General features: G+C 42.5%; 1 protein-coding gene across 1 annotated transcript in view; it reads left to right on the top strand.

Annotated features, from left to right (window-relative positions):
* The window catches only part of LOC309560466 (cytochrome P450 2A13-like), a 98,933-nt gene that overhangs the window by 17,524 nt on the left and 62,212 nt on the right, over nt 1-19,197 (top strand). Inside the window, exons 8-10 of the mRNA XM_082264099.1 lie at nt 104-287; nt 4,569-4,748; nt 5,694-5,907. Coding sequence (XP_082120225.1) covers nt 104-287; nt 4,569-4,748; nt 5,694-5,907 — 578 coding nt within the window. The remainder of the gene's footprint in view (nt 1-103; nt 288-4,568; nt 4,749-5,693; nt 5,908-19,197) is intronic.

The raw sequence follows: 19,197 nt of genomic DNA, 5'->3' as shown, positions 1-19,197 counted from the left end.
ATGTTTTTCTTTTAAAATGCTTACTTGTTTTTGCTTTTCCTTCAAGAATAAAACTCTTTTTGTGCAGCAAGTTCGTTATTTTGGAATTTCTTCTGTGTTTCAGGGAGGAGGATTTGTCTGGGAGAAGGTCTGGCCAGGATGGAGCTCTTTCTCTTCCTGACAACTATTTTGCAGAATTTTACTCTTGTCTCTGAAACTAAATTTACAGAAGAAGATATTGCTCCACGAATGACAGGATTTGCCAATGTTCCCATAGACTATAAGCTATCCTTTATACCTCGTCTGGTGTAACTTAGAAATGGAATTCAGACATAGACGTTTGTAAGAATCGAAATCTCAACTTTTAAAAGGCCAATTTTACTTTTTATTAAATGTGCCCTTTAATGTAAGGTCCTTATAGAGGATGTCCTTCCTGCATGTTGATTTTTTTATATAACAGTTTTTCTACAGGTCTGTTAGAGTCACTGAGCTCTGACAGAGGCTAGGACAATTAAAGGCTGCCACTCAGCCTGTCAATCATATTCAGATAGGGAGTAAACCACCCCAAAAAATTGCAAAAAAAAAAGAAAATCCAGAGCAATTAGAAAATGAAGATTTAGATTATTACAGATTCCCATTACTAACTGGCTTTCTTTATTATCAAATCAAGCTAAGTTTTTCATTTATGAAAAAAAATTACTTATGTGAAAATATAACCGTGCTGCTATTGAAGAGTCCTCAGAATTGTACATAGTAATTCCCTACCTTTTCTTTTACTATGCATTATCCATTTTCACAAATATACTAAGTTACCTTGCTTTCCTTATTTTGAAATCTATTCACAACTTAAAAATCAAACTTGTGCTGAGAGAAACACATAGGCTTAGGTTGCTAACCTTCTACTGAATATACCAATTGCCTGATTCTCTGTGCGTTTTGTATTTTCCTAATCACTGATCTACAGTAGAATAAGCATGTAATGACTAAAGTTGATGTCAAGTCATTCTGATGGCTACTTAGAATACAGAACATACTGGATTACCAGGCATTTAGCAAGATGGCGTGGTCAGGTCAGCACTATCATGGCACAATGATAAGAGAACTGTAAGCTCACCATATTGGAAATATACAAACTGGTTTTATCATTTGCCATTTTGACACCAAAACACTTCAGAAATGCAAAATACTGATATTGCTCAGGCTGGGACTAAAGAGACCCTGTCTTTTCTAAATAAAATGAAGAAAAAGATATGTACAAGCTCTGCTGCTACCACGCAGAATCATGTTCCAGCCAGGCTTCTCTCCTTTCTCTGACTCCACAGCTTTGTCCAGTTATCAGCTCGAAATTCATACACACAAATGGAGTCCATAAGCAGAGATGAGAACCAGAAGATCAGACCGGACCATACCAGACTGTAACGCAAAACTTGTCAAGATACTTTTAAATGCTGTTATGTGCCTTCTTTAATAGAACCTCCCGGTTCTCATCTCTGCTCGTGGACTTCATCTGTGTGTATGTATTTAAAATGAAACAAGCGCCAGCCAGTAAAAGTGGAAAGATAGCGCTGAAACCAAAAGTTGTCCAACTGGTATTGCTATCCAACAGTATTGTTATGATGTTGGTGTTAGTGATCCGGTTACCAAACAGGCAGATTCTGCCTTCCCGCAAATCTCCACAGTTTCTTTGGTTTCTAGTGCAAAAGTTACATAGTTACTGAGGTTGAAAAAAAACACCAGTCCGTCCTGTTCAACCTATGGACATATACCTATAAACCTATAAAACCTATAAAAACAGCAAGAAGAAAAATTAAAGCATCATACGACTACGCAATGGTCCAATTTTATACAACTTTTTTTTAAGTAGGGGTCATAGAGACAATTAAAGACGCACTGAACACATTTTGGAGGCCCATTAATTATCGCACTGGATAAAATACTATTCCAGTAATTTTTGAGTCCTGATATAATGTTTACTTTTGTAAGCCTTGATGAAGGGGGTAACATGCGTTGGATGCTCCTTTTATTGTCCCTTTTGCCCTTACTGGAATACAATAGTATCAGTGGTGTGGAACTTCAGTTCTTCTCCTAGCCAGTAAAATTAAACAATGGGAGGGGCCACAAAGTTTTCAGATTGAGGTAGCTCTGCAAGAGAGCAAAGGTCGATGGTGTGGGCAGCTCGACGGGTAAGTATTTACTGTTTTCTTTTAAAGAATGGCCTTTGCTTTATTTTTTGTCAGATGTGACAGAGGTGGCACGGAAAAAAGCATTAGGAAGAGTGAGGCTGTGCGTTTGGAGCTATATAGGAGAATTATGAAATGTTGAAGTCTACAGCTAATGAAATCATTTAGAGGGACTTCTCCTATAATATGGTGAAGATAGATTTAGGAATTGAATGTTACATAAATGACATAACCCCCCACATTCTTCTATATCAACCTGTTTTCAGGAAAACTGGCCTTAATGTATTTTTCTGATGTTTTTATGCAATATGCAGACTTATATAGATCTAATCTAATGAGATGGGAAATTCTATTGTACACTATGTTGTTAAATAAGAAGCAGCTGCTTGAATCATTGCTTTGTATTTTTGTAATAAATTAAGTATTTTTTTTTTAATTTTATGTCTTGACTTGTGGCATAATCTTTATTGTTTTTATCATTTTATGAACCATATACGGTACATATTTATATACATAGATACATTATTACTCTACAGGATTTATATAACTCCAACAGTTTGTGCAGTGCTTTACTACATGAAGGCAGACAGTACAATTACAATACAATTCAATGCAGGAGGAATCAGAAGGACCCGCAGTGCTCATTAGAGCTTATAATCTAAGAGGGAGGGTTGAGTAATACAAAAAGTAATAACTGTGGGGGGGGGGGTTAGCTGACAGAGATAATAAAAGCACAATTGTTAGATGGGGACAGGATAGGCTTCTCCAAGGATTAGAGCTTTCAGGGATCACCTAAAAAGGGACAGAGTAGGAGATAGCTGGGACAGATAGGGGTAGGAAGTTCCATAGGATGGGAGAGCCTCGGGTAAAGTCCTGGAGGTGGGCATGGGAGAAGGTGACAAGGGAGCTAGAGAGCAGGAGGTCTTGGGAGAAATGAAGAGAACAATTTGGTTTGTATTTTGAGACTAGGTTAGTGATGTAGCTGGGGGCTGAGTTGTGGATGGCTTTGTAAGTTGTTGTTAGTATTTTGCATTTAATTTGTTGGGTGAACGGAAGCTAGTGGAGGGATTGGCAGAGAGTAGCAGACACTGAATGGTTGTTAAGGTGGATGAGTCTGGCAGCAGCATTCATGGTGGACTGAAGGGGGATAGCTTATGTAAAGGTAAGCAAGTGAGGAGGGAGTTGCAGTCGAGAAATGACCAGAAAGTGAATTAGAAGCTTTGTGGTATCACTGGTTAGGAACGGGTGTATGTTGAAGATGCTACATAGGGAGACGGCAAGCTTTGGAATGTGATTGGATGTGAGGCCGAAAAGTATAGTTCTGAGTCCAGGATAACATTTAGGTCCTTTGCATGCGAGGATAGGTTGATAGTTGTGCCATCAATCTTGACAGAGAAGTCAGGAGAAGAGGAAAATGGGTGAGGAAATATTATGAGCTTGGTTTCGAACAGATTGAGTTTGAGGAAGTTGTGTGACATCCAGGCTGATATGTCTGTTAGTAAATGAATAATGCGTATGGAGATTGATGAAGGGAGTTCAGAGGTAGAGAAAGATTTGGGTGTCATCAGCATAGAAATGGTATTGGAAGCTATGGGAGGCTATTAGCTAACCCAGGGAGTTTGAGGATAGGAGAGATCCAGGAACATAACCTTGGTGCACCTTAATAAAGAAGAGAAGAGGTGAGTGGAGACCAAAGAAGTGGAGTTTTTTTGAGGAGAAAGGGGGGAGTCCACTGTGTCAAAAGCAGCAGAGAAGTCCGGGAATAAGAGTACAGAATCGTGTCCATTGTTTTTAGCCATTAGTAGATTGTTTGTGAGTTTCAGAAGAGCAAGTGTTGGCAGAGTGTTGAGGGTGAAATCCAGACTGAAGGGGATCAAGAAGGTTATTCCCAGTAAGTAAATATGACCCAATCCAAAACGTATCAAGTGGAACACAGATGTTTGGTGCTGTATCCACACCTGTTTATATATGCTTCTTAACAAGAGAATTACCGTGTAAGTGTTTATATTAATAAAGCATGCTTTTAAGACTTACAGAGAGCACTAAGATTGTTTTATTTTTTATACACGCTGTGTTTTTAGTGTGACAATTGGAGTGGCCAGGACCTCTTCGCACCTGTTATGCCTTATCCCTGGTTAGTGGGAACTTGTGTACTCTGACCTTCCTGTTGGTTTAGGGGTCATGTATTGGAGGTGAGCAAGCAATCTGTGTGCCGGTGGTGGGCTCAATCAGGCATGCTACCAGTAATCTTTCACAGAAGGAAGCTTTCCCTCTTAAGGACTTTCTTATTGGGGCTCTGGACTGCTGTCCCTCCTAAGGACTTTTTCCTATTTGGGCTCTGGACAGCTGTATTAATATGTTTGTTTATGATTTCAGTTGCGCTGAACTGTATATATGATTTATTCCCAGTAAGGTGGTCACTCATTCGGTTGTAGACCAGATGTTCAAGGAGTTTGGAGGAAAAAGGGAGCAAGAACATGGGGCATTAAGATTGTTGGGGTCCAATGCGGGCTTTCTAAGTATGGGGGTGACTAGTGCATGTTTTAGAGAGTTGGTAAAGATGGCAGAAGAGAGGGAGAGATTAAAGATGTGAGTTAGAGAGTGCATGAGAACATATGGTCAGCTTAAGTTCCACTTTAACTATTAAAGCCAATATCTGGGCCTTTTTTTAAATGATGCTATAGGAGGTATAAAATAAAAATACACCTCTTCTATTTGGTCCTTTCCTCTGTAGTAATTTCTTTCAGGCAATAGAAGTCCTCAGTCTTCCAGGCTGAATGACACCCAGCAGCATTGAACCCAGCTGATTGAGTGCATCCTGTGAGTGGCCAGCATTATGGACCCACCTCCTAAGAGAGCTAAATGCAATGGGCTCACATAAAATGATGTAGAGATTGGCACTGACATCATTACATGAACATTGCTCTGAATTATTGAGAAATACTCAGGGGTTCATTAACTGAACCCGGAGAGTGAAAAATCTGGTGAAGCTGTGCATGGTAGCTAGCCGCTTCTAAATTCCCCAATTTCAGTAAACCAACCCTTCAGTGGAAAAAAACTTGAGGGGAAGAGTGGGAAGAAGGGGCTTGAGTTAGATTTGGGCAAAATCATTGTAGGAGTTACTTCACCCTGTTTCTAGTTGCAAAAATAAATAAAATAAAATAACTGAAAGGTAAAACCTATAATAATCCCTCAAATTATGTACTTGTTGGGAATATATTATACTTTCCCTTTAAACTAAGTTAGTCAACTACACCATCTAACCTATAATAAAAAATTCTTGTATAGCTAACTAGAACAAGCAAAGCAAAATACAACAATAAATCTTTACTGCATTGAAGAACTTTTGAACCAGATGCATTCCTATCATTTTACTATTGAGATCGCTGTTTTAATTTCTATAAAGACAACTCCAACCAATGGTTGGAATCAAACTGTTCTAGTAAATATTGCATTGCTATTCAGTCAGAATGAACTTTGGCAATATGACCATTTGCTAAGCAGTTGCTGATTAACTTGATATAGCTGTTCCAGAAAAACAAGCACAATTGGACACTTTTCACTAGGAAAGATGGACACCACTTGGCTAAGCACCCTACTCCTGGCTCTAATTGTCACTTGTATTATTTACTGTGCACGGGATACAATGTGGAAGAATCGTAACCTACCACCTGGTCCAACACCACTGCCCATTGTTGGGAACGTGCTGCAGATGAGAACAGGGGAAATGGTCAAATCCTTACTGGAGGTTAGTTTTAAAGCAACTGTTATCCTGAGTAATAAAAAGTAATGACAATGAAGAGGAAAAAAAGGAAAACAGATTGGACATTGTGTGGTTAATTTACTAAAGGAAAATAGGTTGTTTACTTTTCAAGGGAATTTTCAATTTGCAAGCCAATTTCCCCTTAGATTAGTAAATGAGGTGAAGCTCTGCTGACTTCCATTTTCCTCATCAGATTTGTTCATTATTTTTTAAATATAACAAAGATTGACAAACTGAGTAAATACAAGGATGGTAGTACAATATTCAAAAAGCAATAGAGCTAAACATTTCGATTTATGAACAGGATGAGTATATAATATAAAAATGTAACGAGTAGAGCAACGAATAAACCAATAAAGGTTTACATCGAAAGCATTAGAAATATCAATCAGAAGGAAAAAAGTAAGCTAGTGACTATTGGTTCATTTTGCAAGAGCAGTAATTAGGACATCAATCTATTAGGTATATCTTACAAACAGAAGAGATAACGTGTTTATAAGTACTACACAACAGTAGATAGAGAGAAGAGGGTAGAAAAAAGGGGGGGGGGAGAATGGGGGGGGGGGGTTGGGGGGATGTTTACAAGTGGTGATGCAATTCCAAATGAATAGAAAGTATAGTCAAGGCAAAGAGGGTGAAATTACAAAGGCAATAATAGTGTATCATCAAAGTCTGCTTAACCCAAGGAAACCAGAGTTTCTCAAATTGATCAATTCAATCTCTTTTGATTGCTTCCATTTTAGCATGAATAAGAGCTTTATTAGTTCTGTGTATGGTTTCAGCTAGAATTAAATATTGAGTTTTCCATTCCCTAGCAATAGTTTGTTTTGCGGCTGTTAGGAGCTGTAGAAGAAGGCGAAATTGATTCTGTGTGGTGATGGACTGAACACACCCCGGTTCAGTTTGCACTTTTCCTGAAAAAATCAAAAGTCCTCATTTTAACTGGTTCCCGACTGGCCGCCGCCTATTTACTGCGGTAATGTGGCTCTGCTGCGCAAATCGACATAGGTCTACATCGGTCGCGAGCAGGCAGCTAGGGGGCGAGTGCGCGCCACCGGCGGCACGATCCCGCCCCCACTCGGCAGCTGGGAAGCCAATGCATGGGTCAGGCGGCTCCGATTGCCGCCTGACACACGCAAACGTTCCCCGCTGAGAGAGAAGAATGGTCAGCTGTTGTAAAAACAGCTGATCGTTCTTCTGCCTGCAATGATCACAGAGCCCCTATGATACTTCTATATAGGATCACAGGTCTCTATGATCATTTCTGAAGCCATGCCCCCCCCACAGTTAGAATCACTCCCCTAGGCTCACATTTAACTCCTTGATCACCCACAATGTTAACCCCTTCCCTGCCAGTGTCATTATTACAGTAACAGTGCATATTTTTAGCACTGATTACTGTAGTAATGTTACTGGTCCCCCCAAAAGTGTCAAAAATGTCAGTTAGGGGTCCGATCTGTCCGCCGCAATGTCGCAGTCCCGCTAAACATCGCAGATCGCCACCATTACCAGTAAAAAATAATAAAAAGTAAACCAATAAAAATGACATAAATCTTTCCCGTAGTTAGTAGATGCGATAACTTTTGCGCAAACCAATCAAAATACGCTTATTGCGATTTTTTTTTTACCAAAAATATGTAGCAGAAAACAAATTGGCCTTTAATGTTAAAAAATTTAGATTTTTTTATTTATTTATTTTTTTGAGAATGTTATATAGCAGAATGTGAAAAATATTGTTTTTTTTTTTTTTTTTTCCAGAATTGTCGCTCTTTTTTTCTTTATAGCGCAAAAAATAAAAATCACACAGGTGATAAAATACCACCAAAAGAAAGCTCTATTTGTGGGAAAAAAAAAGAACATCAATTTTATTAAAGTACAGCGTGTCACGACCGCAAAATTGCCCTTTAAAATAACGCAGTGCCGAATCACAAAATATGGCTTGGTCATTAAGGGGGAAAATCTTCCAGGCCAGAAGTGGTTAAAGGCTTAAATGCAAGTTATTGCCCCAAAAAAGTGTATGGGGGTCTGGTCACTGCCCTGGGGGACATGTAGCAATCCAAAAAAATTTTTAAAAAACAATCGTTTTTAAAGAAGCACTGATTTTAATGATGTTTAAAGTGAAACAATGGGGTCCCCTTAATGCGCCTGCAAAGTGGCACATCTGTACGATGTATGTAGCCTGCTGCAGAAATACTGACATTTGTACAGGAAAAAATGTAATTTAAACTTGCTTGCGGCTGTAATTTATTGTCGGCTCCTGGCAATACAGATAAAAAAACCATGAAAGAAACGGTGTAGGGTTCCCCCCCCCCCCAGTTCCTTTGGGTCTAGTATGGATTTGGATCTGGTACTCCCATTTTATGAAAAGAAAATGCACAGGCGCAAGGTGTAGGAATGAGCCCTGCTGTTAAAAATTCCATACAAAATTCAAATCACATGTACTTGTCATACAGGTGCAAAAAAATTGGGCCTTGGGTGATGGTGGTGCCTGAACACCGCAACCCCTCGCAGTTACTCTTGCTTGGCGCAGGAAGGGGCCATGGGTACTTGGTACTTGGGGTGGTCTGTTTCAGCAGACCTCCTAAAGAACGGGGCTGCCTGGTTTCGGCCAGGTTAGCCAGTGTAAGTACCCCAGTCCCTGTCAGGAGCCTTGCGCCCCGGGGGATCAGGGTCAAGAACCATGTGTACACCCTGTGCACTTTTTGTGTTTCACCTTTTGGTGTGCACTTTTTTATGCACCCACCGGGTGATAGTCTTAGTGTGTTCACACACCACGGCTTAAAATAAAACAGCTGGTGGTCCTGGTTGTTGTGGCGTGCCGACAAAGCTTTTCCACATTTCTTACATGCTAACATAGTTACATAGTTACATAGTTAGTGAGGTTGAAAAAAGACATCAGTCCATCCAGTTCAACCTATGATGTGTGTGTGTGTTTGCTTTTAACCGTACATTGTATACCCCTGTATGTTGTGGTCTCTAAGGTGTCCATCTAATAGTTTTTTGAAACTATCAATGCTCCCTGCTGATACGACTGCTTGTGGAAGAGAATTCCACATCCTTACCGCTCTTACAGTGAAGAACCCCTTACGCACTTTAAGGTTAAACCGCCTTTCCTCAAGTTTTAGCGAGTGGCCACGTGTCTTATTGTATCTCCTTTCTCTGAATAGTTTGTTCCTTATGCTCGGGTCGCCAGTACAGTATTTGTACATTGATATCATATCCCCCCTCAATCGTCTCTTCTCCAGCGAGAATAGGTTCAGTGCTTGTAGTCTTTCCTCATAGCTGATGTCCTCCATTCCCCTAATTATTTTTGTTGCCCTTCTCTGGACTTTCTCCAGTTCCAGCACATCCTTCCTGAGGACCGGTGCCCAAAACTGGACAGCATACTCCAGATGTGGCCGGACCAGAGTCTTGTAGAGCGGGAGAATAATCTCTTTATTTCTGGAGTGAATCCCCTTTTTTATACAACCCAGTATTCTGTTGGCTTTGCTTGCGGCAGCTTGGCATTGCATGCCACTGCCAAGCCTGTTGTCTACCAGTACCCCCAAGTCCTTTTCCATCCTAGACTCACCCAGAGGTTCCCCCCCTAGTGAGTAGCTTGCTTTCTGGTTTCTTGCCCCCAAGTGCATTACTTTACATTTTTCAACATTAAATCTCATCTGCCATGTAGTTGCCCACCCCGTTATTTTGTTCAGGTCCGCTTGCAAGGTTTCCACATCCTGAATAGAAGATATTGGCATGCCTAGTTTAGTATCATCCGCAAATACTGAGATTGTACTAGATATCCCCTCCTCCAGATCATTTATGAATAAATTAAACAGGATTGGTCCCAAGACAGAACCCTGGGGGACCCCACTTTCCACACCCGCCCAATCCGAGTACTCCCCATTAATCACCACCCTCTGGACTCTCCCCTGGAGCCAGTTCTCTATCCAGGTACTCACCTTATGGTCCATACCTACCTTCCTTAGTTTGTATAGTAAGCGTTTGTGGGGAACGGTGTCAAAGGCCTTTGCAAAGTCCAGATACACCACATCCACAGGCTTTCCTTTATCTAGGTGGTAGCTCACTTCATCGTAGAAGGTTAATAGATTGGTTTGGCACGAACGATTTTTCATGAATCCATGCTGATTACTACTTATAATACCGTTTTCATTACTAAAGTCTTGTATGTGGTCCCTTAACATCCCCTCCAAAATCTTGCAGACTACTGATGTTAGGCTGACCGGCCTATAGTTACCCGGGATATATCTCGGCCCCTGTAAAGTAATGCACTTGGGGGCCAGAAACCAGAAAGCAAGCTACTCACTAGGGGGGGGGGGAACCTCTGGGTGAGTCTAGGATGGAAAAGGACTTGGGGGTACTGGTAGACAACAAGCTTGGCAGTGGCATGCAATGCCAAGCCGCCGCAAGCAAAGCCAACAGAATAATGGGATGTATAAAAAAGGGGATTCACTCCAGAAATAAAGAGATTATTCTCCCACTCTACAAGACTCTGGTCCGGCCACATCTGGAGTATGCTGTCCAGTTCTGGGCACCGGTCCTCAGGAAGGATGTGTTGGAACTGGAGAAAGTCCAGAGAGGGGCAACAAAAATAATTAGGGGAATGGAGGACATCAGCTATGAGGAAAGACTACAAGCACTGAACCTTTTCTCTCTGGAGAAAAGACGATTGAGGGGGGATATGATATCAATGTACAAATACTGTACTGGTGACCCGAGCATAAGGAACAAACTATTCAGAGATAGGAGATACAATAAGACACGTGGCCACTCACTAAAACTAGAGGAAAGGCAGTTTAACCTTAAAGTGCGTAAGGGGTTCTTCACTGTAAGAGCGGTAAGGATGTGGAATTCTCTTCCACAAGCAGTAGTATCAGCAGGGAGCATTGATAGTTTCAAAAAATTATTAGATGGACACCTTAGAGACCAAAACATACAGGGGTATACAATGTACGGTTAAAAGCAAACACACACACGCATCATGGGTTGAACTGGATAGACTGATGTCTTTTTTCAACCTCACTAACTATGTAACTATGTAACTATGTAACTATGTAACTATGTCTTTCACTTCCTGAAAAGGAGGTTTGAGGTTTTGTTTTACCCCAGATAAAGGAGATAATTCTGCGCTGTATAACCCGTAAAAAATGAGATGTAACTGGGATGGGCAAGGCTCTAAAAAGATATAAAAACTTGGGCAATATAGCTATCTTAATTACATTAATTTTGCTTACCCAGGATAGAGGACCATTGTGATAATAATTCAGTAACTTGTTTTAGTAATCGATGGAAGTTAGCTGAATATAAGACAGTTATCTTTAACCCTCCTCTTATGTTAGAATTCCGTTACTATCCATGATGTTAGGGTCAGTTTTGACCCGTGTCTTAAATCAGCCATAAAATACCCTCTGAATAATTATTTATCATCAAATTTGTTTCTTACCTCTTGGTTACCTTGTTAGGCTTCTTTATCCTTGAAAAGATTGGTTTTAATATTTTTGGTGTGACCCCTAGACCTTTCTTTTGATAGCATACCTCTCATTGTCAAATTTAAAAAATGGTAAAATAAAGTCAGCAACTCTGAAATGAATTTGTCCTATGTTTCTTCACTTTATTTAGAGAAGCAGACAAGCAGGAAAAGAGATAGGCCCCTCCCTAACTACAGCTCACAGGGTTGAGAGGGGATTGGCTGTCAGTGTTACTAAGCAGAGAGAGTGTTTATGATTTCAGTTTTGGAACTTATTAGTGTCCTAAAATCCTATATTATAACTGGGTCAGAATTGACCCTAACACCATGAACGTCTTAATTTTCACCACAGTATTTTATAATTTAGTGAAAAGGATTATTTTTCTATTACATTGTTTAAATAGAGGTTCCTGACAAAGTAAAAAAATCTTGATGCAATAAACAAATTTATGTGATACTTATAGACATTCAAAACCTGAAAACGGGTCAGTTTTGACCCTAACACAAGAGGAGTGTGGGTGACCTTGAAGTTGTCCCTAGGGAAGTTGTCCCTATTCCGGTTACTTCTACACAGGGCAGCTCTGATACCTCGGGATGTGCCTAACACGTCTAAGCTCCACTCCACCATTTGTAATTTTCACCACAGTATTTTATAATTTAGTGAAAAGGATTATTTTTCTATTACATTGTTTAAATAGAGGTTCCTGACAAAGTAAAAAAATCTTGATGCAATAAACAAATTTATGTGATACTTATAGACATTCAAAACCTGAAAACGGGTCAGTTTTGACCCTAACACAAGAGGAGGGTTAAAGTGAGTTATATTCCTAGTTATGGAAGTCTATGGGGTGTCCAAGAGAAAGGAAGCAAATCTTTAGCAAGCTGAAGGTCTGAAGGAGGCAAAGAAATGTTGTGTGCAGTAAACTCTTGATATTTAACTGTTAAAGCGGTTGTATCCTCTATGTAACAAAAAAAAAAACCTGCAGGACAATGGCAAATTGTCGATGCATACTAGCACATTATTCAATACTTACCTTAGAACTAAGCCCCCACTCGGTCGCCCGGACACTGCTGAGGGAGCTGACATGTTCCATCTGTGTCTCTTCCGGGTTTGGCGTCATGTCACTGACTCTTTACCAAGATTGGGGTCGTGGCGTGTCCTAGAAAAAAGGCGTGGCCACGATCGCCACTCTGTGCGCCCCCTGCGGGCGCGTGGGAGGGGCAGTTCTTGTGCGCCGTCATATGACAGTGTCCCGGAACAATGGATGCACTGCTCCATCAGCATTTGACGGCGGCGGGTAAGAAGTGGTTAAAAAGACTTTTACTTAGTACTTACTGCTGACCCCCCCCCCCCCCAGAACAAAAATGTATCTACGGCCCTGCTTAGAGCGCTGAGAGGATTTCACTTAATGTGTGAGGTATCGGGGGGGGGGGGGTGAAGCCAGTGCCATTCTGACTGAAACTTGAGACAGTGCTTCTTTGTTGTTCTTTGGCTTAATTTTTAGGCGAGGACTCCCAAGAACCATTACATTAAGTGGTGGGGGTTATTAGCAGACCGAGTAACAATATTTACTGGGTGAAGCTGAGCCGGGACACAGTATAATATGGCAGAAATGTCACTTCAGGAGAGGAGATCTAAGCTGGCATGTCTGCTCCTCTGAGTTCCATTTTCCAATCACATGCAAGCAAAAATATCCTTTTTTTTTTAATTTTTCAAACACATGATTGGGTATTTTTTGCAAAGATAATTTTTACCACATTTATTAGGCTAAGGGAAATTTTTCAAAAGTTTCTAGCCTGGTGGCGCTGCCAGATCCCCGCCGCTACTACCAGGCAGCTATGCTGACAAGGTGGTTTGATTGGGCCTGACACGCTCACCTTAAACAGTGGGTGACCTTGAAGTTGTCCCTATTCCGGTTACTTCTACACAGGGCACCTCTGATACCTCGGGATGTGCCTAACACGTCTAAGCTCCACTCCACCATTGGCCTGACGATTAGGGTATGTGCTGCGGTGGTCCTTAACAAGGGCCTTTCGGACGGACACTCCCCGCTGTACCCGATTTTGGGACACCCAAGGTTCCTCCCAGAATGTGCTGGGGACAGGTTTGGGGAGCTCCTTCAGGAGGGTTCATTCCAAGTGTCCCACTTTGCCACAGGGGGGGGCTGGCCGACCCTCGCTCATTTGACCGCCACAGGAGGGAGGTTCCGTCTGTCGCGCTGGCAGGCTCTGTAGCGTCTCCATTTTTTCAGGGAGTTGGGCCCCCCATCACAATTTGAGAGGGATCTGATGCCCTTCGAGCATATCCTGACCACCCGGGGTGTCATGCCTTATGCCCTTTCTCAGCTGTATGCCCTCCTTTCGCTTCCCCGCGAGGATTTTGTTCCTCCGGGACGAGGATTTCGTTCCTCCGTTCCTCAGGGGAGCTGCATAGGAAATTCTCTGCTGCCCAGAGACGCAACATCCTTTGGTTTTCCCTCAAATCTTTGATATGCACCCGCATCCAAGAATCTAACTATAAGATCCTTCCTTACTCTTTGGTATTACTCTCCGGTCAGACTCCACCACATCTTCCCGGAGGCATCTGATAGGTGTTGACGTTGCGAACAGGATAGGGGTACTTTGTCCCATATCTTCTGGAGCTGCCCTCTGCTCCGGGATTTCTGGATGGAGGTGCGCAGGGTTACTCAGTGTAACGCTGCTGCGTTTTTATAGTAAGCTGGATTTGCAGCTGCAGAATCTCCACTCAGTAGTCATGTAGAGATGTGTTGAAATACCAGATCCAACTCTCCAGACTCATCACTGTGGGCCTGTCTGCTTCAGCATACAGATATACACACACTCAATAAGATGTTCCTGGAGTGATGGGATGTATATGACAGTATGGAGGTGATGTGCTGAAGGGACAGGTGTGAGCAGTGACAGCAATGATAAGCACTTGATAGTAATGTTCAGGAGAGTAGTAGATGGTAATAGGTAGAATGCAGATAGGTAGTAATCATGTATGGTAACAGGTGGTGAGGACAGCAGATGACATATACAGGATAGACTAACCCAGTGCAAGGATAGATGGTAGTAGACTCAAGAGCTAGCAATCTATGTAACAGTGCAGATGATAGAATTAGTATGCATAGATAGTAACAGTCCTTAATGTGCAGAGGTAGATAGTGTAAGTTAGTTATGGAGGAATCCCCTGTGGGGTACTTATCACTAGTAAGGTTAGTAAGTAGAGGGGTCCGGTAGTGAGGGAGTGATCCGGTAGCGAGATACGGGATCAGTAGCGAGGTTCCGGTCTGTTCCAGGTAAAGAGAATAGCTGGAGGCTCCGGCAGCATAAGACAAGGCTTGTGAGCATGCGGTAACATTGAACGAACAATGTGAGAGAGAAAGCCGGCGATTGAAATAGCCGCTCAGAGCGGCGCTCAGCGATGATGTCATCCGGCTTAAAGGTATATGCGTTCCACCTAACTAAAAAGGTGGGATGCAATATGAAAAGGAAAATGGGCAATAAGGGTACCAAAGGTACCAGAATCTTACACTCAGCTAATGACAGATTACGTTGTCCCGGATGACCCTGCATTCTTCCTTCTGCACTGCTCCGGGATGGCCCCGAAGCGCTACAAACGGTCTGTGATCCGACACCTCATGGATGCGGCTAAGTCGTGTATTAGCCTTTGCTGGAAAAGCAGGACACCCCCGACGATTTCTCTCTGGCTGCGCAGAGTGAAGTGGATTCGGGATTTGGAGGATCTGGAACTCTCCACACAGGGTAGATGAGAGCAATACTCTAAAACATGGGCATGCTGGAATATGTTCGTTCTTTCAGACGAGGGACAGGCTTTGAGTGCTTCCCCCTCACTGGACACGGGCTGAATGGCGTCGAGGTCGCCCGCACGGGCTGCTCGCTCCCTTTCCTATACACTGCTACCTGTAGCCCTTCTTCCCGTATTGGTATTTTGGTATTTGTACCACTTCCCCATCCTTTCTCCTTTTCCTTTCTGCCTTTTCCCTTACCTCGCCTTACACCCTTCCTTCCCATACACAGTTATTCCGTACTATACCACCTAAAGCATGTGAACCCATTGGTTATAGCTCCCAGCGCTTACACCTCATTGCATATTCGGCGGATCTCCGCTACCATACTTCTGGGATGTCTGGTGCCTATGCACCTTACCTGCTGTGATATGCATACATATGGGTTATGAATATTTAAGTTCTTTTACATTGGTACTTTGTTACTACACTTTATCACGTTTGCCTTTGATGTGACCTGTATTTGTTTATACGCATGCTGTACTTTATGCTCCTTTTTTGTTTACTAAAGTCGAATTTGAAAAAAAAAAAAGTTTCTAGCCTACATTGTACATCAACTTATATGTATCACTATGCTGCATAGATTACCTTCACACAAAATGGATTGCTACTCTGTTTCTCTTGTTGACTTGGGAAGTGTCTGGTCCTCCAATACCATGTGGCCCTTTTTGTGTGACCCTTGGAGCCCAGCAGTTAATAGTTGAAGTGGTAGCATTTTTTGTAAAGGCTTTATAATGGCAATGATTTCCAGCAGTTTCTTGTAACATGTCCTTATTCTCTGGTTGCCTCCTGCAGCGTGTCTCAAGTATTAAGCCAGCCATATATGGATTTAAATTTGGCTGCTTCAGCAGGGCCAAATTTCGATTCATGTATGGGCAGGCTGATTGTACCCAAGTCGATCCATTGATTGACTTGGGTACAACCACCCTGTCGGATTTTTGTTATGCCCCCAGGTACCCTTTGCATATATTTTTTTATATGCTTGTTTTAGATATTTTTGGTTACCAACAACTGTGTCTGAGATACTATACTATATGTGCATTCATTTTCTTTGTGACTTGTCATATAGATATATTTAGGAATTGTTTACATTATGTAAAGCATCATGCTGATCGAGGTTTTCTGTCCCATGGCGGCACCATGACCTGGTCCCCTGCTTTGCCCTATTCTGGTGGGCATTCGGGCCCCAAGCTGGGGTACTGCGAGTTGATCCATTCTTTCCTTACCCCTTATTTCCCTGTGTCCGCCTTGCATGGGCTTCTAAGCAGGTATCACTCCAGTGTAAATCCGCTCTGTTTGCAGTCCAAGCTGGTTGTGAACCGCAAGATGGCGCCCGCACCGGAAGTGACATTCAGAGGCCGGTTATTGGCTGCGTAATTTCCGGTGGGACCGGCCTACATATAGGTCCGCGGCAGAGCAGGAAGCCGTACATGGCTCCCTCTGCACGCCGGACCACAGAATGGGAGAATATCATTTACCTTGGGGAAAGCTTGTCATATTGAAAGGTGAGATTGCTGCTTGAGCTGCACTCGGCATCCTAAATATGTACTCTCCATTACAATATCTTTGACAACCTGGGTTCTTTGGATCCTTAGTGCCTGATTACCCTTTGGCTGTGATTTTTTCTTGTGTGTGGTTATTTCCTGCCCCTTTGGTGGTGCTCTTTACAGCCTATCCATGCTGCACTTGCGGTCTTCCTTTCCCCTCTCAGTCTTGGGTAAGCTTGGGATACTATGTGGCTGCTGGTGATGGACTACACCTCTCCCTCCAATTAGTTTAGGATGTCTAAAATAACCTTCTGACCAGGGCAGATTTTTGTGCCACTATTCCCCTTGTTTTGTGTCTACATACTCCAGGTACTCCTATATCCCTTGGTTCTAAGCACTTTGCCTACAGACAGGCCCGGTCCAGTGTCCACCAATTTCATTGGATACCCCGGGTACGCCGTTTTCACCTCTGGCGTCTCCGGGTTAGCAATCAGGCTGCGTCTGCTCGCCCTGGGACGCTATCTCTCTTTTGGCAGAGATCACATTACTTACAAAAGGGTAAGCTTTGTTTATTAGTACAAACATTGGTACACATAGGGGAGACTTTGTGCTGTGCTCAACAGTTTCTGTATGTGCATATCACTCCCTAGTTTTCCTAAATGTTTCTGTAATTTTTTATTTCTTATTCAGAATCAGTGGTTGATTACAAGCAATCGGTCCCTGAAGAAGCCGCTACATGAGGATTTATACCTCAGCGAAACATGTAGGACCTTGTGATCTATACTACTGATTTCCATTTGTTAATGTCTGATCTGTAATTCTTTGTAATTACGTTTTAAATATGTATGTTTTTGTATTTCAGTAAAATTGTTTTTATTTTTATATATATGGAGTTTTCCACTTGTCTATAATCTTACAGAGCATACTACAGCCCTGGAAAATCCCACTTCTTGTTGGCAAGGTCGCAGTCCGGTGCCTCTCCATGTGCTGGTCTGGATTTCCACGCGGACTGCCCCTGACTAACTTATCCAATTCTTTAAGTTCACAGGGATGTGGATGGAATATGGTTGGTAATGTGAGGCAACAATCTTCACTTAACCTTTACTTAAGGAAAACACAGAAAAGGGCCTAGATCCCCAAAAACATAGCCAAAAAATAGGCGATAGTAATACTTTGTCCTATATAACAAAAAAAAAAAAAGTTTGCACCGAAAAATGCACCGAAGCTCCGATGGACAGGAGAAACTCCAAACAATATCTTGAAAAAAATGAAAAAGAAACAAAATATACCCACGCTCCAATGTGGGTTAATGTAAGTAAATAAATATATATAAAAGAAAGGGTATACAAAGAAAGGAACAATGTCTATTAATGGACCCCAAAAAAAAAAGAAAACCCCAAGGAGGCAACAGCCAGCCACTGACACTATGTAACCATCACAGTCCCAGTCGGGAGAGGATGAACAGATATCCCAGACTAGCGAGTTTCTTAGCGAGTATCCAACCAGGCCAAAGGAGCCACTGGAGTATCAAAAAAGCACGTCTGGTCCCCATCTGTGAACCGCAACCTGCTGGGATAGAGGAGGCCAAAGCGCAGACCATTATCTCAAAGCTTTCCGTCGTTGCTGGACCTCCTGAGAATAATCTGGGAAAAACAGCAATTTGGTATTTTCAAAGATTATTTTAGGCTTGGCGCGGGCTGCAGCCAATATACGATTCCAATCCCGATAATGTAGGAGATGTAACAAGAAAGGCCTAGGGAGGGCCCCAGGATTAGGTGGTATTGGTGGGACCCTATGCGCCCTTTTCACCACAAAGGTGGGAGGCACAGTGCCCAATTCGAAGAGGGTGGTCAGGAGATGTTCTACAAATTCTGCGGGCCTAGACCCTTCAGCCCTCTCCGGAAGACCCAAAATATAGATATTGTTCCTCCTCAGGCGATTCTCTGTGTCTATCGCACGCTCCTGCAGAGCCCTCACCTGTAACTGCAATGCCCGTAGCTCCCTGGAGTCGGTCCTAGTGGAATCCTCCAGCATAGAGACCCAATCCTCCACCTCAGAAACCCTGGTATGGCATTTTTCCATATCTTGATGGATTAAACTAATGTCTGTAGCAAGAAAGTAATTTTTTTTCCGTCAGGGTTTCCCTACAGGCAATAATAGCAGCCAGGATGTCTGCCCCGAGGGAGAATCAATGGGAGAATCAATGGGTGAGGAGGCAGAGGAGATTTGAGTGCCAGCTGCCATGGTAAGTTTGTTTTCCCTCGTAGGCAAGATGGCCACCGCTGGAGAGGAACACGATGCCGGCTTCCTAGATCTGGTGGAACGGGTCTGGTGCCGTGGTATCGACACTTAGAAAAAAAAACCCAGCTAGCAAAGTTCTCCAAATTCCCCAAGGACAAGGGCACCAGCAAAAACTGTCTGTAGGGTGGAACGAGGGCTCTAGGTGTCAGGATGAGGTGTCAGGATGAATCAGAGCACTGGTGTGTTGCATCTAGTCCATTACATC

This window comes from Pelophylax lessonae (assembly GCF_965119305.1).
Source record: "Pelophylax lessonae genome assembly, chromosome: 7".
NCBI lineage: Eukaryota > Metazoa > Chordata > Amphibia > Anura > Ranidae > Pelophylax > Pelophylax lessonae.
Note: the sequence above shows the minus strand (reverse complement) of the source record. Positions and strands in the feature narration are given on the sequence as shown.